The sequence below is a fragment of the Pan paniscus genome, chromosome 9 (genome assembly GCF_029289425.2).
Source record: "Pan paniscus chromosome 9, NHGRI_mPanPan1-v2.0_pri, whole genome shotgun sequence".
NCBI lineage: Eukaryota > Metazoa > Chordata > Mammalia > Primates > Hominidae > Pan > Pan paniscus.
Window position 1 is genome coordinate 93,722,789 of NC_073258.2, and position 21,988 is coordinate 93,744,776.

At 41.9% G+C, this 21,988-nt stretch overlaps 1 protein-coding gene across 3 annotated transcripts in view; it reads left to right on the forward strand.

Moving 5' to 3' along the window:
* FAT3 (FAT atypical cadherin 3) overlaps positions 1–21,988 on the forward strand; it is a 679,183-nt gene that overhangs the window by 635,840 nt on the left and 21,355 nt on the right. For all 3 annotated transcript variants that reach the window (XM_034933534.3, XM_034933535.3, XM_003813776.5), the window contains 3 exons: positions 4,091–4,225; positions 6,044–6,201; positions 13,620–14,088. In XM_034933534.3, coding sequence (XP_034789425.3) covers positions 4,091–4,225; positions 6,044–6,201; positions 13,620–14,088 — 762 coding nt within the window. The remainder of the gene's footprint in view (positions 1–4,090; positions 4,226–6,043; positions 6,202–13,619; positions 14,089–21,988) is intronic.

The following is a 21,988-nucleotide window of genomic DNA, read 5'->3' on the forward strand; positions in this document are numbered from 1 at the left end:
GAGGGGTGTGTGGGCCACTGCGCACAGCCAGGCATGCTGGCACATGAGCAAGCATGGGGTTCGGCCACTGTGCACAGCAAGGCACGCCCACTGCTATGGCAGGGCAGGCAGCTCCAGGCGCCAGCCCAGGTACCAGCTCTGTGTGAGGCTGCAGCTGGACCAGATGTACCACACATGGCTTCTGCTGCAGGCACTTGCATCCGGACATGCAGAATGCAGTGGTGCCCAGAAGCTTGGAGATACCAGGAACCACAGAACCTCAAAGAGAGTGTCACAGCCCTGACTTGGGGATCCCCTAGGTCTGGGCTTTTCTCTCCTTCTTGTTGCCCGCAATGTGGAGAGCAGGGGAGGTGTTTTTCAGCCCTGTTTATGTTACAGCTCTTTCAGTCCCACCATTCCTCAGGTCCTGAGTTTTTGTCCTGTGTCCAGGAAGAATGAATTACACAGACAAGTGGAAGGTGAGCAAGGTGGAGAGGAGCTTCACTGAGTGACAGAACAGCTCTCAGGAGCCCCGCTGTGGGTAGCCCCTTACTGCAGGCAGGTTGTCCCAAGGAGTATCCAGCTCTCAGCAGAAAGGAGACCCACAGTGGGTAGCTCCTCTCTGCAGCTGCTAGTCTGGATATCTGTTTGAGTCTGGCAGGATCCAGGGTTTTTATGGGCTCAGAAGAGAGGACATGCATGCTGATTGGTCCATGGCTGGCCATGGCAGACCCAGAAAAAGCACCATAAGTTCTCACTCCAGTCTGTGGAATACCTGGAACTGACAGCCCAGCCCCCAGGCTTCAGATAGTCCCTGGCTTGAAGGTGGGGCATCACTGGGGAACTGCCCTTTTCTGTCCAGGAGCCCATCTGCCTCCTGCCACCATCAACATGTCATCCACCATATCCAGGCTGTTCATTTTCTGAAGGGCACCTGCAGGCTTGTGCTGAGCCACCCTCAGCACCCCCGCAGCTTCCCTCCCGTGCTCATCTATGCACAAAGTTGAGATGGGCCCAAGGTGGCAGCGGGACTGATGTGTTAGCACCACCCTGAATACATGCATATCCATCCAGGTTGCAACAGAACCCAGGTTTGGCCACAACTTCGCTTCAAAATTGGAGTGGGTGCTGGGAGCAGGGAGAGGTCAAGGAGCAGGAGCAGGCACTTCTGAGCTTGCAGGGGAAAGGGGTGGGGCTTCCTGGGCATCCAAGAGTGCAGGGATGCCCAGGTCCAGAGCTGTGGCTGGGCAGCTGTGGCTGTGCCCAGGAGTGCAGGGTTCACACTTGCCAACTCAATAGGGGGGTGGGGCTCCCACCAGCCCCGTGGAGCATGCAACCCCAGCCACGCCTTCCCTGCTGCAGCTGGCATCTTCACAGTGGCCATTCCAGACAGGCTATCGCTACCATCACTGTGCTAATTACCAGGGTGGGACTGATGGTAAAAGAAAGGGCCAAAACATGTGAATAAAAGGTAGAAGTACCCAAACGCTAGATTTGTTCTGAAATACAGAGTTTAATTTTTATTGTATTCACTTATAGCTGTTTTTTAAAAATGTTACCATTATTCCTATAGGGATAAATATCTTTGCTATCATGCATCTGAAATTATCTGGCCCTTTTTTCCCCCTTTGGAACAGTGGCTTTTAAGCTGGATTTCTGATGATTCAAGGTTTCTTTGCAATGCAGCCATTACATTAGAACAGAACAGCCTATTAATGTAATATCTATAGCTGTATCTCAGAAACACAGAAGCTTATAAAGAGGTTTAGACTTAGACTGGCTGAAATAGAAGGGAAAGGGCATGTCCACAGAATAGAAAGTAACAGATTTCTTAAATACATAAGCTGCTGTTTCCATACGTACTTGAAAGGTAATGCCCAAGTAACTCAGAAGTTACATCTATTTGATGGGATGCATGTTGTGATTCATATGTGTACCTTGCCACCTCCATGTGGCTGAGGTTAGCATTGGGCTCAATTTGCATTTTAAGCATAGACTACTGGTCAATATTTAGGAGCTAGCTTAGACGTGTGCAGGCTATCAGAGACTGAGATGAAGTCACATGTGAAAACAGCAGAGTCAGCTGGTAGGGTTGTGAACTTATTATGAATAAACATTAAGGCAGGCCTGAGGTTAAGCTACTAGCTGTGGTTAGCTCATTCCTTTGTTACTTAAAGGATCTCACCCTTCATGCCTGAGTTAAAATATTCCCTTCCTTTGGAAAGACTTCTGACATTCTCCCAGGAGACAGAATTGTTCCTCCTCTGGTCCCTCCATTGTGCTCACCTACCTGCCAAAGCAGTTATCTTATTATATTATCGTCATGTGTTTTCATGTTGTTTCTTGAGGCGAGAGAAAGGAGGCATCATATCCTTTCATCTTTACATTCCCAGGCCTTATACCTCTTTGGCCCCAAACAATTATTTGTTGAATAAATGCACCAAAAGTTATTTAAAAACTAGTTTTCAAAAGTTTCTTGAAATAGATCATGAGATGGTCACACAGCTGTTTTAAGTTCCATGAATATTGATTAATACATGGCAGGACTATAGATATGGTTGGGGAGGAAAATAGGAAGATGTATTTCAGGGCACTTAAGTATTATAGAACCATTTGTACAGCCCTTTCCAAATTTTCAGTTAAAAACGCCTTCATCTTCTAAGACTTTGTAAGCTGGATCAGTGCCAAGAGTGTCTTTTATGACTGAGCTGTAAACCAGTGGAAAATGGGATTTATGAATTCTGAGTTTGCTGGTGCTACTTATATTGCTCCTGTCAAGGATTACAGTTTTTTTAATGTTTATAAGTAGTTAGCATTAAATTCCTGCTTTCTTCTGCCCAAAGAAATGACTGTACCTTGGGACAATATGCTTTTTTTTTTTTTTTTTTTTTTTTTTTGAGACAGGGTCTTGTTCTGTTGCCCAGGCTAGTGTGCAGTGGCATAATCATAGCTCACTGTAACCTCAAATTTCTGACCTTAAGTGATCCTCCAACCTTGGCCTCCCGAAGTGCTGGGATTACAGGCATGAACCACTGCACTTGGCTGGGACAATATGCTTAATGATAAGGAAAGACTTAGGATGAAAAGGAGCATGATCATGGGCCAGATCTGGCTGAGGAATGAGCTGCTGGTATGCTACACATTCTCAGTTCACGGGGAAAGGGCACTCCTTTAGGCTATGCCTAACTGATTTAGGAAACCACTGTTTCAGTTGTGGGTTTTTTTAAATTTGTGTCTCCTTTTTTATAATTCTTTTACCACTGAAAGTCTTACCAGATTAAAAGCAGCCTAATTACATGTGAAATACTCAGGACCTTTGGAAAATGTGCTTCCTTCAGTGGGTTCATATTTGCACAGTTCTTAAATAACTCACTTGGGTCCTGAATTCTGCCTTAATCAGTTAATCTGCTTTCCAGGATTTCCCTTCTGAGGGATTAACCTTTCATCTTACTGTGCTGTGAACATCGAACAGGTAGAAGGGAAGCCTTCCCTTGCCAAGGATAATTCTGCTGTTTTTTTGATAGCTGGTAGGGCACATTTACAGCTAATCAATAACATAGCATGTAGTAGAAGGGATTAGGAAACAATGTGAGTTGTGTTTCAACAACTTAAAATTAGTCATACTTTTCTTTAGAAATGTCTTTTTTTTTCCCCTCTGAAATCAACCTCCAAGTTCTTGAGGGCAGGAGGGAGGTGCAGAAGAAATCTAAACTCAAGTGATACATTCAAATAGCTTCCAATCTGCAGAAACTCCACTCCAATAAATACTACAAGCCCTTGCATTGTGATCTTTCTTCAGCTGAAGTTGGTCCAGATGTAACTTAACACATTTTAGCCTAAAACAAGGAGCTCTGTTTACTCTTTGTACCTAATCTGCACCAGTCTGGCAGTGAAATTTGGCAGATGTAGGGAAATTGGATGGACACCCACACCAGGTGAAGCCCATTCAGGTGTGCCTACTTCTGAGTGGCATCTTTGTGACTCAGCTCAGAGCCCACATATCCCAGCTCTTGAGCCATTTGTGTGTTCCCTTTGAACCTTTTCTATCTTCCCTGGAGTGCAGGGTGAATCCCTTTGTGTACTGATCATGCATATTCCACCTTTGTCACAGGAGGACTGTGTCCGGGGTCCAACGATCCTTGTATGGAGAAGCCGTGTCCAGGGGACATGCAGTGTGTCGGTTATGAAGCCAGCAGGAGACCGTTCCTCTGCCAGTGTCCACCAGGGAAGCTCGGAGAGTGCTCAGGTGCAGAGTGGAGTGGAATGATGCAGATCTAATTTCATGTTCCTGAAACACTTGCCCTTGAGTAAATTACACCATCCAAGTCCTCCCAGAAAACGTTTCTTTATGCATGCAACCTTTTCCTTTAGAATGGACCACAGCTAACATCCACACTCACATTTACTTAGGATTTATCACAGCTGCAGCTTGTGCTAAGGGAGCATGTAAAGACTATGGGCTTCTTACATAATGGAGAGACTGCAACATGTGTTTTTTATCATGTCTCATGGCTGTTAAGGGTGTGAAATTGTGGAAAATAAAAGGCTGTTGGTTGGGCAGAGGAATCTGAGGATCTGTGGCATGGCCTTTGATGCTCAGGGTGCTGCACAAATCCACAGCCGCAAAACCAAGATCCACAGAAGGCATAGCTAAGCCAATCCTGTTGACCTTCCTTAGAGTCATCCCCATCTGGTGAACCAAGTAAGCAGACTCCCTACTGGAAATGTTTAACTAACTTCATGTTCCAGCTGGAGAGGTGCTCACCTCTGCATCTTAAGGAAAAAAAAAATCAGTATTTAAGTTATTTTAATCTAAATGATCCTGTTTCTGATCTTCATTCAATTTCTATACTTCATTTGATTCATATATTCTCTGCCACTTCTTTACTCAGAAAATAATATTTTTCATTTTGGGTACCAATAGAATCCTCTTTAGGTATATTTAAAATATAGGCACATTGATAACAATTTTGGGATCCAATAAATAGTTGGAATAAAAAAAATAACCATGCCTAGTATGTGCAAGGAACTTTGCAAGCATTGAGTTCTAGAAATTCAGCCTTTGCAAAGAGAAGCACTGTTCCTAAAAGTAGAAACCAAAGCTCCTTCATAGCTGATTTCAAGAATGGAGCTGCAATTAAGTAAAGGGACCACCTGGATGCTTACCTAAGTCATGTAAGGCTTAGAATTACAGGAAAATTATGCTGTCTCCTGTTTCTACATATGCACTGTGCATATAGCAGGTGGATGGGTAGGGGGATCATAAAGCCAAATCTTCTAAGTTCTAGAGTCACTTCCTGCTGACTTTTCTCCTTTCTATCTAGAAAACTTCTGATTGTCTATAATTATTGTCCATTTGGTATATTTCCACATATTCCACCTTTCCCCCCAGCAAGGCAGCTTTTCAGCCATTACTTTTCTTGTTAAAACATAAAGTTGAAGGCAATTTAAAAAAAAGAGTGAACTCAGAATTGAGCAATCGAGTTGGACAAAATTTAAGGGGAGCCTCGAAATTAATGGCCAGAAAGTGAAAGTGTGACTACACGAATTTTCTTTATATCAGTTATCTTTTTGCAACATTAGTACAAATGACATACATTAGCTATTAGGCATTAGGATACTTGGGGAACATGGATATCATTTGGAAATGGTTTTGTTTTCTTTGTTTCATGGAGCTGAAAGTTCTCGAATGCCTAAGTGATTGGGGGTTGGGGGAGGAATGAAGGGGTATCTTTTAATAATGCTCATTTTAGAAAGTGGGAGTTGGAAATTTAGTAACATTAAGAAAATCCAAGTTGTGGAATTTACCAAGTGGCTCTTGGCATGAGGCAAATAAGATGATTTGGTGGCTGACTGGTTAATATTTTTTTCACTCTGAAATTAGAGTGTGATGTGAAATGGAAAACTGGTTTTTAATCAAAAATGATTTCTCCTCAATGCCTTCATTAACTTCTCATGCATGGTCTTTAATCAACTTGGTTGGTGGTTGTTGGGTGATTTCATGTGTCTCTGTTCCTTTCTGGATGTTAAAAATATATATGTCTTCTCATAACGGTCTTTTCAGGGCACACTTCTCTCAGCTTTGCTGGAAACAGTTACATCAAATATCGGCTTTCTGAAAATAGCAAAGAAGAGGATTTCAAACTAGCTCTGCGTCTTCGAACACTGCAAAGCAATGGGATTATAATGTACACCAGAGCAAATCCCTGCATAATTCTGAAGGTAATTAAAATGGGTTATCTTTTTCTGCAGTCAGTTCTCATGTTAGTGTTTTGGCTCTTGGATTGGGGAACGGCTGAAATCATTTTGTCTTTTAAGTTCAGAAGACCAGAAGCAGACTTCTGGGCAAAGGGGAGCAGCGGCAGAACTGGGAAGGGAGCCAACATCCCATTTCCTTTTGAACATTCAGCTTCAAAATTGGCTCTTGGTACATGGGGCATCTCTCTTGAGAGCGGGTTCAAGGGCTGGCTTCCTTTGAGCTGTAATCGCTCAACAGTTCATTAGAATGTGTCTCCTAATCAATTCCACAACAGGGGTGGTCCTTTAAAAGGATTGGCTGTTTCCTTTTCTACCACATGGGTCTATCCCCACTGACTTTTGAAGGCAATTTCTGTTCTTGCTCAGGGAGGAAATTGGAGACAGGGGGTAAAGGAGATTTCATATGTCCTATCATGACCCAAGTAGCCCAATTTTTCAGTCATTTCCTAGCCTCAGAAATGCTCCTAAAGCAGCCAGATTTATTTTAGAGCAAGTCTGACATCTATATTCACCTCAAGGATTCTGGTGCCTTTGTGAAAACAACAATAATAATGGTAATGGGCCAGGTGTGGTGGCTCACACCTGTAATCCCAACACTTTGGGAAGCTGAGGCAGGTGCATCACATGAGGTCAGAAGTTCGAGACCAGCCTGGCCAACATGGTGAAACCCTGTCTCTACTAAAAATACAAAAATTAGCTAGGCATGGTAGTCGGCACCTATAATCCCAGCTACTTGGGAGGCTGAGGCCACTGCACAGTAATCTGGGTGACAGAGACTCTTTCTCAAAACAAACAAACAAAAACAAGCAAACAAGATAACAGCTTTTTGTGCATCATTTATTTTTATTATACAGCTAATATGATAAGTTTGTTTCATGTTATCCCCATTTGATCAAGAGGAGGACAGTGGTTCAGAGAGGTTAAGTTATTTACCCAAAGTTGCACATCTAATAAGTGATGAGGCCTGGATCCCACACTCTAGTCTCTCTCACTCCATGCCGTTAATCTCCATACTATCCCTCACTCTCCATCTTGCTACTACAACTCATTTATTAAAAATCACATTCTGGGCATCTGTAGACCAGATTCAGCCTTCTAGTATGGAGGAGAGAAGGCAGGAGAAGGAGGGAGACGTGTTTCATCTCATGCTATTCTCACCAGGTTGCTATGTCAGCCTGTTGTAAATGCTCTTCAGAAACATTCAGAGTCCGTCCAGTGGAAAATGCCCTTTCACATGGAAATGGCAAGAAATCTTTTTCTTCCCAAGGTTTCCGCTTGAAGAGTACATGGTGGACCTTTCCAGCTTCTGCCCTTTGATTGTTTGATATGTCAGATCCAATTTGATTAGGTGGCCCAGGCTTTAGTTCTAAAGGCAGGTGAGGAAGGAGAGAAATAGAGAACATTAAATGCCAGTGGGCTTCTCTTAATGATCACATAGGGCTTTACTTACCCACATCTGGTATTGCCAGGTATTATTTGATGGCCATAGTTGAGTGAGCAGGGAGTCAAAGTTTAAAAGTTGGTTACTTTTGTAAGCAGTCTCCCACTCTCCTTATTCATTCAACTCAGAATTCTAATTTAAGATCCAGAAAGGAAAGCAATATTTTTAAAAGAAAATAAGAAAAGTACTTTGATTGCACAGTTTTAGAGAACGATGCATTCAAATCAGATATTCATGGTGAAAGAAGAAAAACTCAAAAACCTAAGTCCTGCCTTTATTTTCTTCTGGCCCCGGAAGCAGCCTGCCTTGGGTCAGTAGATCATTTTCTAAATAGCCCTGAGAGTTGAGGTTTTGTATAATTGCTGGGAAAGTGTTTGGAGCATTCAGAGCTACCAGCTCTTAGGGCTCTACGTGGGCCTCACTGACCTTTCTGTCTCCTCCTTCATGCTCTAACAGGGCTGCTGGTTGAAAATAGTTTCTATTAGTAAATCTCTTATAGAGCATTAAATTTGAGAGAGAACAAAAATATTGAACCTGAATGGCTTGATCCTAAAATGGAGCTTGTGATTTGACACTTCACTGGCAAAAGTCTAAAATGTGCAGATCCCAGAGGATACGAAAGAAGAATAATTAAGCCTTTTAGGCAGCTCCAGCTCCTAAGGTATATTGTATTTCATGAAACAAGCATGTTTCTGAAAGTTGTGTAAATTGAATCTCGGTAAATGGAATTCTAATAAACTAGAGATGGATGCTATTTGAAGGAACCCTTCCATTAATCCCTTTGTGATGTGAATAATCACTCCCAATCTGTCTGTTCTGTAAGTTTGCTTTTCATATGTTGGGTTTGCCCAAAGCAGGACACAGCTGTACTAAACTATTGCAGTTATTCTCCTACAGTCGCCAGGAATATCCACTAAGGGGATTTGAATCTGTTTGCTTAACATTTTCAGCCTCATGCAAGATTTAATTTCCTTGGCTTTAGGTACAGTATGTGCCTTGCACTTTGGTTCAACAACTAAGCTGAAATGCTTTGTTTAAATTGCACCTCTTGGTTGTTTATATTTTCCCAGTCAGAGCACATTCTCTAAAAAGTACTTAAAGTACTCAGTGGGGTGAAGGGCGCCCCTTACAGACAATTAAAGAATTGCACAGAGACCTCGAGAAGTGAAAATGCTCATGGACAAAGAATATCACTGTCTCTCAGCAATAATAAAAGGCACTCATTCTTCTGTTTACCATTGATACCCTATCTTCTTCCAAAAGAAATTCAAGGCTTACCATAAGCATCCAAATGCAATAAATTAAAGTACCATTAAGATGAAAATACAAGGTTAAGAGCCAACCAGTGAAGTTGGGTAGAGTAGAATATCATTATGAGAAAGTCTAGACCGAGGTGAACTACTTCAGTAGAGCCCAAACCATAACTGAGGTTCCTGGCAGCCAAAGCAACAATGAAAATGGTCAGATAGGCTCTGTGACTTTCCTCACACCTATAAAAGAAACATGGCATTCTTTTTCAAAGGGAGATCTGGAAAAGATTTTTTAAAAAGAAGAAAGAAACATGACAAATCACCAGAAGAGATGTAAGGAGAAATGAGTAGGAGAACACTTTATCTCTGTGTCAGTCTTCCATCTCCAGTATCATGGCAAAAGCACAAGGAGAATATGGTTGTTAATCTATAACTATCACACGTTTTATTTTCGGGGGAAGTTATAAATGATTCATTGCTACATTCTGATGATTCTCAGACATGGCTAGCTTCAGACCCCTAAACTGAAAGGAAGATAGGGAAAGCTCATTTGGTTTGTAAAACAGCCCACTTGGCATGGCCAGATCTTTCCAATATAGATCAAAAGAGTAACAAGGAAGCTCCCTACAAGATTTGAGAGTTTCAATGATCTATTTAAGAATGTCACCAAAAAATAAGTTAACCTTAATTACATTTTGTAGTAATAATAAGATACCTAAGAGTTTACAAAGTACTTTCACATACATGTAATTTCGACTCTCATTCCCCTTGCATGTAGGTATGAGTGTCTACTTCTTTTGCCTGTGAGGAAACTAAGGCTCAGAGAAAATTGAATGACTTGCTCAAAGTAACAGCCAGTCAATATCACTTTGGTTCTAGGCCTATGAAAGAGGAGAGCAAGTTGGGAGTTAGATATCTCTTGATAAACTACAGGAGTTTATCAAAAGAAGAAATTCAGAGGGCTGGGATGATTATGCATTCATTTACTCATTTAAAATACTTAATGTATACCAAATGGCTATTAATGGCAGCCTTAAAAATAGGTTTTTGTATTTTTGTTTGTGGGTTTTTTTGTTTTTTGAGATGAGATCTCACCATGTTCCCTAGGCTGGTCTCAAACTGATCACTTGATCCTCCTGCCTCAGCCTCCCAAGTAGGTAGGACTACAGGCACATGCTACTGTGCCCAACTCAGGGAAAACATAAAAAGTTTTTTAAACATCCCCTTTTCAAAGAATATTGAATAATCGTCTTACAAGTTCCATGATTATTATGCATTTGCTATAACCACACACCAAGAATCTGAAGCAGTAAGACTTCATGCCATAATTTACATTTTTTACTCAAAATCCTACTTTCCTGCAAAAGTAGGACTTCTTAGAACTCTGATTTCTTGTCTTCCAAGCCCCAAGCTACTAAAAATCCAGGGGAAAGCACATCACTGATTTCAAATGATCCTGAGAATCTAAATATTTTATAACATTAGGACAACACTCTCTCAATTATGTATTTCATTGAACAAATTACCTAGCTACACCCCTAACCCTAGCAAATCATTTCAGTATCGTTGCTATAGACATTTCTTACAGTTTCATGCACACCTCAATTTCTATTAAAATAGCTTCTCCTCTGATTTGAGAAAGCTTCATTCTCTTAAAGAAGATACTTAAAACTAGGTGAACCCAACTCTGAAGACAGAGAAGAATTAAATATGATCAGAATATATTTTCCAGTATAAGAGAACATAGACATGAAAAGACAAAGTGTTCTTTTCTCTCTCTGGAATAATATAACTGTGCAATAGCAAAAGATTATTAACTTTTCACAAGGTAACTTTTGGCATCAGTGTTCTAGTTTGTCATATAAACAAAGCTGGTAATTTCAAAGTCCTAGGATTTTGACAATCCAAATGATTTTTGTTTGTAAAAGGCTAAGAATCGTGTAGGCATCTGGCTTCCTTCATTCAGCAATGTTGCTGCTGTTATTTTTGCAACAAAAATAAAAATAAAAAGCAAGCTTAACCATGCCGTGTTAGTATGAGATAATTTTGTGTTCTTCAGTTATAGAACTCTGATATATTTGAGTACATCGGAGTCCTGTCATTTCTCCCTGGTGAATATGTAACTTGGTGATTATTCAAAGAGGTAGGAGGTGGGGGTGAGAGAGGAGAATGAACCAAGTAATATGTTAATTGAACACCTTTTTACAAAAACTTAGATAAATTGCACTCTCACCACCAATTTTTCATAATAGACTGAGGACACCAGTTTGTAGCCGCAGAGTTAAAAACAGCAGGTGGACTGTGCCAGAAGAAGATACTCCCCAAAGTCACATTTGATGATTTATTACTTACATTAAAATACAAATATGGAAATTATCCAGGAGTTGCCATAGAGCAAGTATTCTGGTATGATTTACAATATCTACTCATTCAATTTTGTGGAACCGAATAAAATGACAAAGATGATAGCATAAGATTACACGTGAGGCTGAGTGCGGTGGCCCACACCTGTAATCCCAGCACTTTGAGAGGCCGAGGCAGGCAGATCACACGGTCAGGAGATCAAGACCATCCTGGCCAACCTGGTGAAACCCTGTCTCTACTGAAAATACAAAAAATCAGCTGGGCATGGTGGCGCTTGCCTGTAATCCCAGCTACTCGGGAGGCTGAGGCAGGAGAATCCCTTGAACCAGGGAGTTGGATGTTGCAGTGAGCCGAGATCATGCCACTGCACTCCAGCCTGGTGACACAGTGAGACTCCATCTAAAAAAAAAGAAGAAGAAAGAAAGATTACACTGGAAAGCTCTCAGAGAACATAAACATTTGTCTTCAGTCTTTTTACATTTGCACATTTGCATGACAGAGCAAAGTATGTATGTTCTAACTGTGTATGATGTGGCTAACCATTCTGCAGTGGACAGAGTAGCCTTGTAAAATAAGCCATAGCAGTTCTCTCTGCTCTCCAGACCCAAACCCAGAGGGGCCAGACCATTCTCTCCAGGGTACCTGAGTGGTACATGACAAAGCCTGAATTTGATTCAGCATTCCAAAATTCCCACACCTCTGTGTGCTTCTTAAAGCCCCCTGCCTTCTAGATACACATGTTTATGTGGCATGACCTACGAAATTTTATGCAGGATGAAGAACATGGAGCTACAAAGGCAGAAATGAGAGTCCCTAAGAATTCAGTTGTCTATACTGAAGCATAGAGAAATACGTGACGTGTGAGAATGAGAGATGCTCTGATAATCCCGAATAGGTCTATTATGAGTTAAACATGTTTCACAAGGACTGCTTCAGTCTATTTCTGTGAATTCATTTTCTCTGTACCTCCTTGGCTGTTTGTGACCTGGAAGCTCTGTGTTGTCCTGTCATTTCCTTTCCTTTCCTTTTTCTTTTCTTTCCTGACAAGTATCTGTTCTCTGCACAGAACTATGAATGCCAACAGACTAGTGTTAGTTGCATGACTCAGACGCTGGCCTCCACAAGGTCTTCTTGCTGGGTCATAGACATAGGCCAGAAAAGAAGCTTTTATTTCACAATTTTTGGCTGTGAATCCCTTCATGACCAAATGTACACTTGTCTAGACAGGGGTGCAGCCCTCATTCCCTGGATCCCAAAGCCACCATGCATTTCTGAGAAATGTAGAACAAGGTGGACTACACAGGGGATTCAAAGACAGGTTTTCTTTGCAGCAGTTGAGCCTGGGGCTCCATGGAGGGCCAATCCCTGCTCTGCAGCTCTCTGCCAGAGAGGATCCTCCATAGCACATGCTTTCTTCCTGTGTGTGATGTCTCCTGGGATTGGCCTCCCGGGTGCAGTGATGCCCTTGCTACACCAATGCACTCACAGCAGCAGGCTGGTCTCTGTTTTCGCACCCCAAACCATGGCTGGGAGCATTCATGAGGGCCAGGTGTCACAAGCGATCCAGATATTCTAAGCAAATGGCCAAGCCCTGAGCACCTTGGAAGATAACCTTTACCTAAACCATGAGCATCATCCTAAAGGCCTATTTTAAGAATATGCTAGTGTTTAATATAGAGCAGCTTTTAAATCTTAAATGTAGACAAAGCTGAGAACTAGGAAATTTTTCATTTCTACCAGGCCTCTTTCTTTCCCCTGTGGAGCACTCATATAAATGTATTCAAGGAACATATATGTATTTGTGTGATTATTTGATTAATGGCCATCTACCCTACAGACTGTCAGCCACATGAGGGCAGAGATGATAACTCTATTCACTCAGATGATCTCCTTGGCACTTAGTACACTGTTTACCATATAGTAGATGTTCAATAAATGCTAATGAGTTCCCGGAAATAATTCCTGTGGTGGTAATGACTAAGAAGGGTGCAGAGAATAAACAGACCCCTAAACCAGATATTGCTGGGAATTTTAAAAGGTAAAGACCCAAGGAGTAGAAACATTCTTAAATATAATTGTGGATATATGAAGGTGCGCCCATATTACTAATCACAAGATTTGTGAAATATAAGGCATGCATTTTCATGGCAGGTAAGGGGGAGGCACAGTGGTTAAAAATCAAACCACAACAGATTTATGAGTAGAGCAAAAGTCATGTCCACATTCCAGCTTTCTTGTGAAGCCCCCGGGCCGGCCAGGAGCAGGGTGTAGGGAACATATTCCCAGTTGCATGTTGAAAAGTGCTGCACTGTTCCTTCCCCACGCAGATTGTGGATGGCAAGCTGTGGTTCCAGCTGGACTGCGGCAGCGGCCCTGGAATCTTGGGCATCTCGGGCCGTGCTGTCAACGACGGGAGCTGGCACTCGGTCTTCCTGGAGCTCAACCGCAATTTCACGAGCCTGTCCCTGGATGACAGCTACGTGGAGCGGCGCCGGGCGCCCCTCTACTTCCAGACGCTGAGCACTGAGAGTAGCATCTACTTCGGCGCCCTGGTGCAAGCGGATAACATCCGCAGCCTGACTGACACGCGGGTCACGCAGGTGCTCAGCGGCTTCCAGGGCTGCCTGGACTCAGTGATACTGAATAACAATGAGCTGCCGCTGCAGAACAAGCGCAGCAGCTTCGCGGAGGTGGTGGGCCTGACGGAGCTGAAGCTGGGCTGCGTGCTCTATCCCGACGCCTGCGAGCGCAGCCCGTGCCAGCACGGGGGCAGCTGCACTGGCCTGCCATCCGGGGGTGAGTGTGGCTACGCAGTGGGCACTGGCCTGGGGGTTTGAGGGGAGAGTGAATGAACTGCAGGGGGATCCCTGCCCTCCCAACGCAAGGACTCTACTAGAAAGGAATATTCACACCCAAGATGCTCGCCAACCTTCTTAATCTGCTTTAGGGAAGTCTCAGCTCTTGACAATTACAGGAGTGTCCAGTTTTGCCAATCGTTTGCAGCTTCCCATAGGTGCAGTGCAGTGGCATAGGGGCCCAGAGAGGCCATCAACTCTGCCCACTCCCCTGTCCAACCCCTGGCCTTTCAAGCCAGAGGAGGTTGGGTGAATGGAACCCCCTTTTAAATATGCCCTCATGAGCCACCTGCATGTCACTGAAGAATGATAGTAGCACTCTGAGTTATGATGCCCACGCACATGAAACTGCTGACCAGACGTAAACATAAAACCTTACTAGAAGCTAAGACTTACAACCTTACTAGAAGCTAAAGCTTACTAGAAGCTGTCCCCCAGGAATAGGAGATCTTGGAACATACTTTTGCAATGTGTATATTAAAAATAAGTCTAGTTACAGCTTTACAAAGGAGTAGAAAGTCAAGAATAAGGAGAAGGGAATTTACATAAAATCTCAGGACAAATAAGCAGGCAATGAAGGTATGATCTTTACTCTAATATTTTTTTCCCACAAAGTACATCATGAAAGAGGAGAGTAGGCATAAAAAACAAAAGCAAAAGATTTATAGAGAGTTTCTTTTGTTTGAGGGGAAAGCCAAGATTATTTAAGTCCTAGGAGTCTAGAGATAAAAGAATCCCTGACTTTACCAAGATGCAGTGTCTGTGTTAATGTAAACTAGGTCAGACATGCTCCCCGTTGAAGGCTTGCCACCTCGCAACAGCCCAACCACTGATTCCACTTCAGTCCCTTTGCAGAGTCGCTCAGCAGTCGTGTCATTAGCAAATTTAAACCTTCCTCACAAATCACTTAGAGATTCTGCTGTGCACATTACCATCTAATGTTCGTGAAATCCAACTCCAAATTTAGAGTCCATTTTATTATTAGAATGTTATAAACTGTCCATGAAATGATGCACTGTCGAAATACAGACACCAAAGTTGTTTAGACTTGCATATGTTACTACCACAATGAGGGCCAAGTACCCTGGGGGGAAATTTCTGTCGTCTCGATTTAAGAAATCTATTTGCTGTTTTTACTGTCTCAGCAGTATATGTAAATAAAGGGTTGTTATGGTGCCATAATTCCCAAATGATGGGCAGTAACTATACTTCAGTGGTTCTATAAACCAGCCCATTATGACAAGTCATGGCTAGTTTTTCACCAGGCAAAACAATTCTGCTAGTGTGAGCCATCTACGATATATAAAAGGAGCATATAATTAAATTGGGTTGAAATAGAACACCACTCCATGTCAAATGCTGGGTACATAGCCACAAATTGTAACATACTTTTAACGATGGCAGGACGTTGTTTTTGCTGGCAGGTCTATGGGCTTCCACAATGGATTATCTTTAAAATAATAATAATAATCACTGTATGAGGGAAAGAGACCAGGGAATCTTGCTTTGCAGTGTGCATTTTAATTTTTAAAAAAATTTCATGAAATCCTTAAGCTAAGTATTCAGTGGAACTATGTTAATTAAATGGCTACGACCCACATGGGGAATAGCAATTTTCTCTATTCTTAAATCTCTTCATTTAACCATATTTCAGCACTGATGACCCACTTGCCATATACTTTTCATACAACCTAGAGAACTTGTCTTGCCCTCCCTAGGGCCCCAGCCTTGCCTATAGAGCACACTCTCCCATCTACCTCTTTGTCTTCCTGTTCCCTTCTTCCTTCTGTGATTGGGCATTGGATCAGGATTCTACAACAGGTATTCTTTCTTCCAAGGAGAAATAGCCTCTTATCAGTTCAAGTTTCTCTTTTGTCTGGGGGGACTTACGTTTTCCTAAAATGAAGATGGTATCTTTCCTCACCTTCATCTACACAGTTCCCTTCTCACAGGCCTACTACCTCTGTTCTCTGTTCTGTTGAGGGAGCCCTGCAGGAGCATCCCGCACCAAGGCTACTCCCAAGCCTAGCCAATGGGTTCTTATCTCAGTAGACACCCGGACGTGTCCCAGATGGGGGAATTTGGGACTCTCATGCACAGCAGTGCTGGGCCCAAGGCTAGCAAACTCCTTGGCACTCACCAGGAGATCCAAGAAATCCAGGACTTCTGTTGCTTTCCTGGGGAGCCAAGGGCATGAGATTCCTCTTCTGATGTGTGAGGGGGTATCTACCTCTTCCTGGCTATAGGGATGAAGCCTTGGCTTCTAAGAAAAGCAGAAAGAGAACCCATTTTCTTGTCCCTATTGTCTATACCAATAGTATATCAATACAGGAAGTTTTGCTAGAGCCTGTATCCTATCTGCAAATTCCTTAAATTCATGCCAAACGGGAGAGAAAAAAGCGAAGAAAAGAAAGAATCAAAATTTGGCCTTTACTTCATATCTGTGAAACTATGTAGCTAATTAAAAGGTTACTTAAAAGAAAAATCCTCTGAGCTGTGAGTGATAGTTTAAAAAGAACAATAAGACTGAGTCTTTAATGAAAGAATATTTATGCCTTCAAGAATTCCCTCTGGCTGCCAGGGAGGTCTAATCACAGGAAGAGACAGTGTTGTGCCCCCAGATCAAAGACTAGGCTGCGTGAAGTGTTCAAAGGGGAAATTTGGGCTAGAGGTAGTAGAAGGAGGAGCTTGAAATGAGACTGCTTGCACATGAGACTGATAACAAAACTTAATTGTTTGAACATTTTCTGTTGTTTGGACCCTCTGCTATGTGTTGCTCTAAAATTTCAGGACACATATTTTAGCATAAGCATCCCCTTGACCACTGAAGAATTCTGGAGTATTGGTCATTGGTTCTCCTGGCGGCAGACTCCACTCTCAAACCGAGGCTATCTTAGTACATTCAGAATTGTTAAAGCAGGCAACACACAACAAGAAGCATTTTTCTTTTAGGGATACAGGATTCTGCCCCAACCACCTCTAAGCCCAATCAAACCCTTGGCGTGAAAGTCAGGGAAGCCACAACTACTAGCTTGGAATGACACAGTCAGCAGGTTTGATCAGCATTATAACTCTTGCTGTCCCAGGAGCAGGCCATAGGAACCTCAGGGGAGTCAGATTCCAGAACACTGACTTGTAATGAGAGTATAAATATGACTCTATAAACCAACCACAGAGAGAAGGCTCTCTCTCGGTAAAGCCTTAAAATTATATGTATTTCATAAACATGAACTGGAAATAGCAACCACTGTGGAGAAGCCATGACTAGGTCCCACTGTGATCCCTGCATTTCCAGATGCAGTGGGCAGGGATCAGCCCAATGTCTGAATGTAATATGTCAACACCCACAGTCTGAATAAGGAGTCCTCAGTCCTCCACGCCTTATCATGCTTAGCTCAAGCCCATTAATGGAAAACACATTTGAAGCCAGGCAGTCACCATGCCATAAATAGTCATTCAGGCAGCATGGCATGAAACCAGAAGCCTAACTCCTGAGCTCCTGAGATGGAAACTTGGGGAGATTCTTAATGGTAAGAGCTACCACTTGTTAGACTCTTACTATGTGCTTGGTACTGTGATAAGTGCTTACCTTGAAAGTGCTTATGCCCTGGGACATTTAATTCTCACCACAGTACTCTGAGGTCAATACTATTCTTCTCTCCCACCTACCCACCCTCATTTTACAGATAAAGAAATAGGCCAGAGAGGCTAAGTCGGTAGCCTAGTATCACATAGCTAGTAAAGTGGTGAAAGCACACTGGCTGGGTGCAGTGGCTCACACCTGTAATCCCAGAGATTTGGGAGGCCAGGAGTTCAAGGTTATAGTGAGCTATGACCATACCACTGCACTTCAGCCTGAATGACAGAGCAAGACCTTTTCTCTAAACAAAAAACAAAAATTAGTTTCCCAAAACAGTATGTAGTGGTATTGGTTTATATTTTTTCCTTGAAAATGCAATGGTTAAAAAGAAAACCAAAAAATATTTAAAAAGTGGGAAAGGTGGGATTTGACCCAGGTTTGTGGACCCCTTCCCCACCAGCCTGTACCCTTAACCCTTGCTACTCAAAGTGTTCCAGGGACCAACAACAGCATTGGCATCACTGGGAATGTTGGAAAGGCAGTATCTCAGATCCCACCCCAAATCCACTGAATCGGAATCTGTATTTTAACAAGATCCCTAGGTGATATAGTGATTTATCTCCCTGTCTCTGAACTGCCCTGAATCCTGGGGAAACTTTGACTCTTTTTTTCTTACATTGTATGTAGTGTTCTCAAACTCTGAGATGCATCAGCGTCACCTAAGGACCTTGTTAAAATGACACCTTGTTATAGAAGACCCATTTGATTGCTATTTACTTGCCTCCAGTATTTGCTGTCCACATCAGGAACTTTCTGCTAGGTCACTGAATCACATTTGCACATTTCTGAACTTTCCTACCAAGAAAATTTATCAGTTGGAAGTTAAGGGGAAACAAACAAACAAACATACAGAATCTGAATTGGCAAGAGTGGAATTCAAGCATCTCTATTTTTAACAAGCCTCCAAGGAGTTTCTATGCACACCCATTGTTTAAGAACCACTGACATTTGGGAATCCTGAAAACTCTATATTTGAAGAAATGCAAGTCAGTGGATTCCAGGAAAGGTAAACAGACATAGGACATTCAGGAATTGAGAGTCGGATGCGCAGCCTGCACTTAAAAAAAAAAAAATTAGTATAAAGGTGGAGCTTTGTACCCCAGTCAGGAGATTTTGGTAACTCTGAGCTCCTCTTCAAAGATAAGGGTAATAGTGTCTGCCACTCCCTCTAGGCAATTGTGAGTATTCCGCCTGTCAAGTTGGATGAAACAAGTTCTTGGATGTTGCAAATAGTTTGCATAAAACTGTTTTCAGTAGCACTTTGGGGCCACTTTGGATATGTTTTGCTGAATACTTTGTGTTCCTAACTTGTAAGAATCGAGATAAATTTAGTCCATCAAACTTTAATTAAGTACCTGCTTGGTGCTGAGCTCTGTGTTGAATTCTGGGTCCCATTGCTTTCTCTGTGAACAATGGATGCCACTGGTGTGGCCTCCCTCTCCTCACAGCTGGTTTAAGGGAACTGAACAGGGTTCCCCTACATGCTCCACCCACTGGCTTACTGAGCTTCGAGAAGAGAGATGTCAAACTCCCAATAAATATGCTGTGGACATAATTTGGCTGAGCTTTTCAGCTTATGGAAAAAAATTTTTCTGGATGACTGTCTTCTAAATACTGACTTACTCTTATATTTTTGGTACCTTGGAAAAAAACCTCATGGTAACAGCATTAATAATTATAGACACTAATAGAAAAGCTCAAACCCTAAAGTAGGTTATGTGCAGATACATACTAGAAGGTGAGAATTTACTGTGTGGATAATGTTAACACATTAAAGGTTTCCAGATCCTCAAAGAAAATATTAGAGGCTTGGCCCAATATACAATATATAAAATGTGAGCCAGCTTTCCTAGGGAAAAAGTCTCACCTTCAAATTTTTATTTTACAAGGTCTAAAGGTTTTGAATGTACCCTGTTTGGTGAAAGAGAAAAATCGGAATGACTAAAAGTTGAAATGGCAAAGTAACTTCAACTGTAACAGAGCTCATCCTCACTCATAATTAGAATCTCACATGATAACCTATCCACCAGTTTTCTCATACTAATTGAGGCTCACATGGACTAGAGGTTTGGATGTTTCCCAGTCTTCAGCCTAAACATCAGAATAAAAAAACTCCCATGATTTCCAGTTGTTTGGTTTATGAGCAATATAGAGAGGAAGCTGATTTCAGGATCTATAGTAATTACAATAATTACAACAATAAAGCACCTAATGTTGTGTGCTGCATTGTGGTTTATGAATCCAGAAACCTTATTGTTCCCGATGAAGTGAGTATTAGTGAGTCTCATTTATCAGATAAAATAAGGACGTTCCTAGAGGTCAGGCCATGGTCACACCCAGGTAGTGGGTAACAGCCAGAATCTAAACTTGTACCCAGTGCCTCACCACCACATCACAGCCACTTCCCCGAGCCATGTAAGTTCTTGGAGTTTCTAAATGAAATCCATAACTCAGCAAGCAGAGTGGCTGATGCTGACTTCAGATCCCAGGTGCTACTTACACGTTTGTCATTATTTCCACCTTTGTGCAGCAGGCAGATCTTTCCTTATCAAGGCAGCCAAACCTGATCAGAATGATGTTTACCTACACTGGCAAGCAGGGTAGAGAGTTTAAGCCATAACCTGGATGAATCAGGTTGGAAAATGACTACTAAGTCAAAGGAGTAAGACAGGAATTATCTTGATTATTTGCCTACACAGCCCAAATTAATGCTATAATTGCTTATACCATTTCCATATTTGCATTTAATATGTTTTGCAATGCTCTTCTTTGAGCAAGGAAAGGAGGATTCATTTTAAGTTGGTCTGGGTGCAGATTTCAAAACCATCTGTATCTGCTATAACTAGAAGGATTGTAAACAGAAACACAGCTTTGAGGCAAGGCTTAAAAATACACTTCTCATTTTGCCAGGATTTGAGGGGAAAGAAGCTATGACTTTTCGGTACATGTATCTCCACACTAGTAAGACCATTTCCTTTCTAAAATCTGAGAACTGGCATGAAGTGCATCTGCCACTCATTGACTGTGTAACCTCGTGAAACCCATCTTATTGACGCTTCAGTTTTCTCATTTGTAAAATAACTATAATAACAATACTTATGGCATAGGGTTGTTGTAAGAATTAAATGAGACAGAATACACAGAAAGTTCTTAGAATTTTTCACATCACATAAGCTATTGTTCTTGCTAATTATTTCCTTATTTGATATTCTCCCCTCTGAACAAGAAAAAAAAATCAACTTTTTAAGAATACGTTGAGATTAACCATTGATATTTTTCTTTCACATTTACAAAAGTGGTAAATATTATTTGTGATCAAAAAATGCCTAGATATCTCTTAGAATTTTGTTCACTTTGTGTTTTATAGCAACATATGATAATGCTTGGGAAGAGTAGAAACTTTTTATTCTATTATCTTTATTATTTAATGATGATTGGATTCCCAGAAGGAGTTTCTAAAATTGTCCATCTCACTGTATCTTATCTGCTTCCCAGAGACTGATGGGAAGTAACAACAAGCTCTTCTTTCTTATCCCTAGAAACTAATGAGCTTGGGCTCAGTGACAAGTTCTAATACAGTCTTGTAGAAAGATACGAGAATCAGAAAGCCTAGAGTCAAGTTTAAACTCAATCTCTTACTAATGTATGTTGAGATGGAGTTTCGCTCTTGTTGCCTAGGCTGAAGTGCAATGGCGTGATCTCGGCTCACCACAACCTCCGCCTCCTGGATTCAAGCGATTCTCCTGCCTCAGCCTCCCAAGTAGCTGGAATTTTAGGCATGTGCCATCATGCCCGGCTAATTTTGTATTTTTAGGAGAGACGGGGTTTCACCATATTGGTCAGGCTGGTCTCAAACCCCCGAACTCAGGTGATCCGCCCACCTTGGCCTCCTAAAATGCTGGCATTACAGGCATGAGCCACCACACCCGGCCTAGTATATGCTCTTGAACAAACAGCTTAACCTCTCCAGCAGCCCCAGGAGTTGAGATGTTAATGAGACCTCTTCTTTTTCCTTCATAGGATCACTGTGATCCTTCATAGAATGAAAGTGATTTAAAAACACTAAAGCATTAGATTACTTAGTATCATTATGGCTACTAATGAATGATAATAATCATTACTGATATTTTTGAAAGTATTAATAATAGGGCTCATACCAGGATAATGAGATTATAAATAATATTTTGTGAGAACAGGTTAA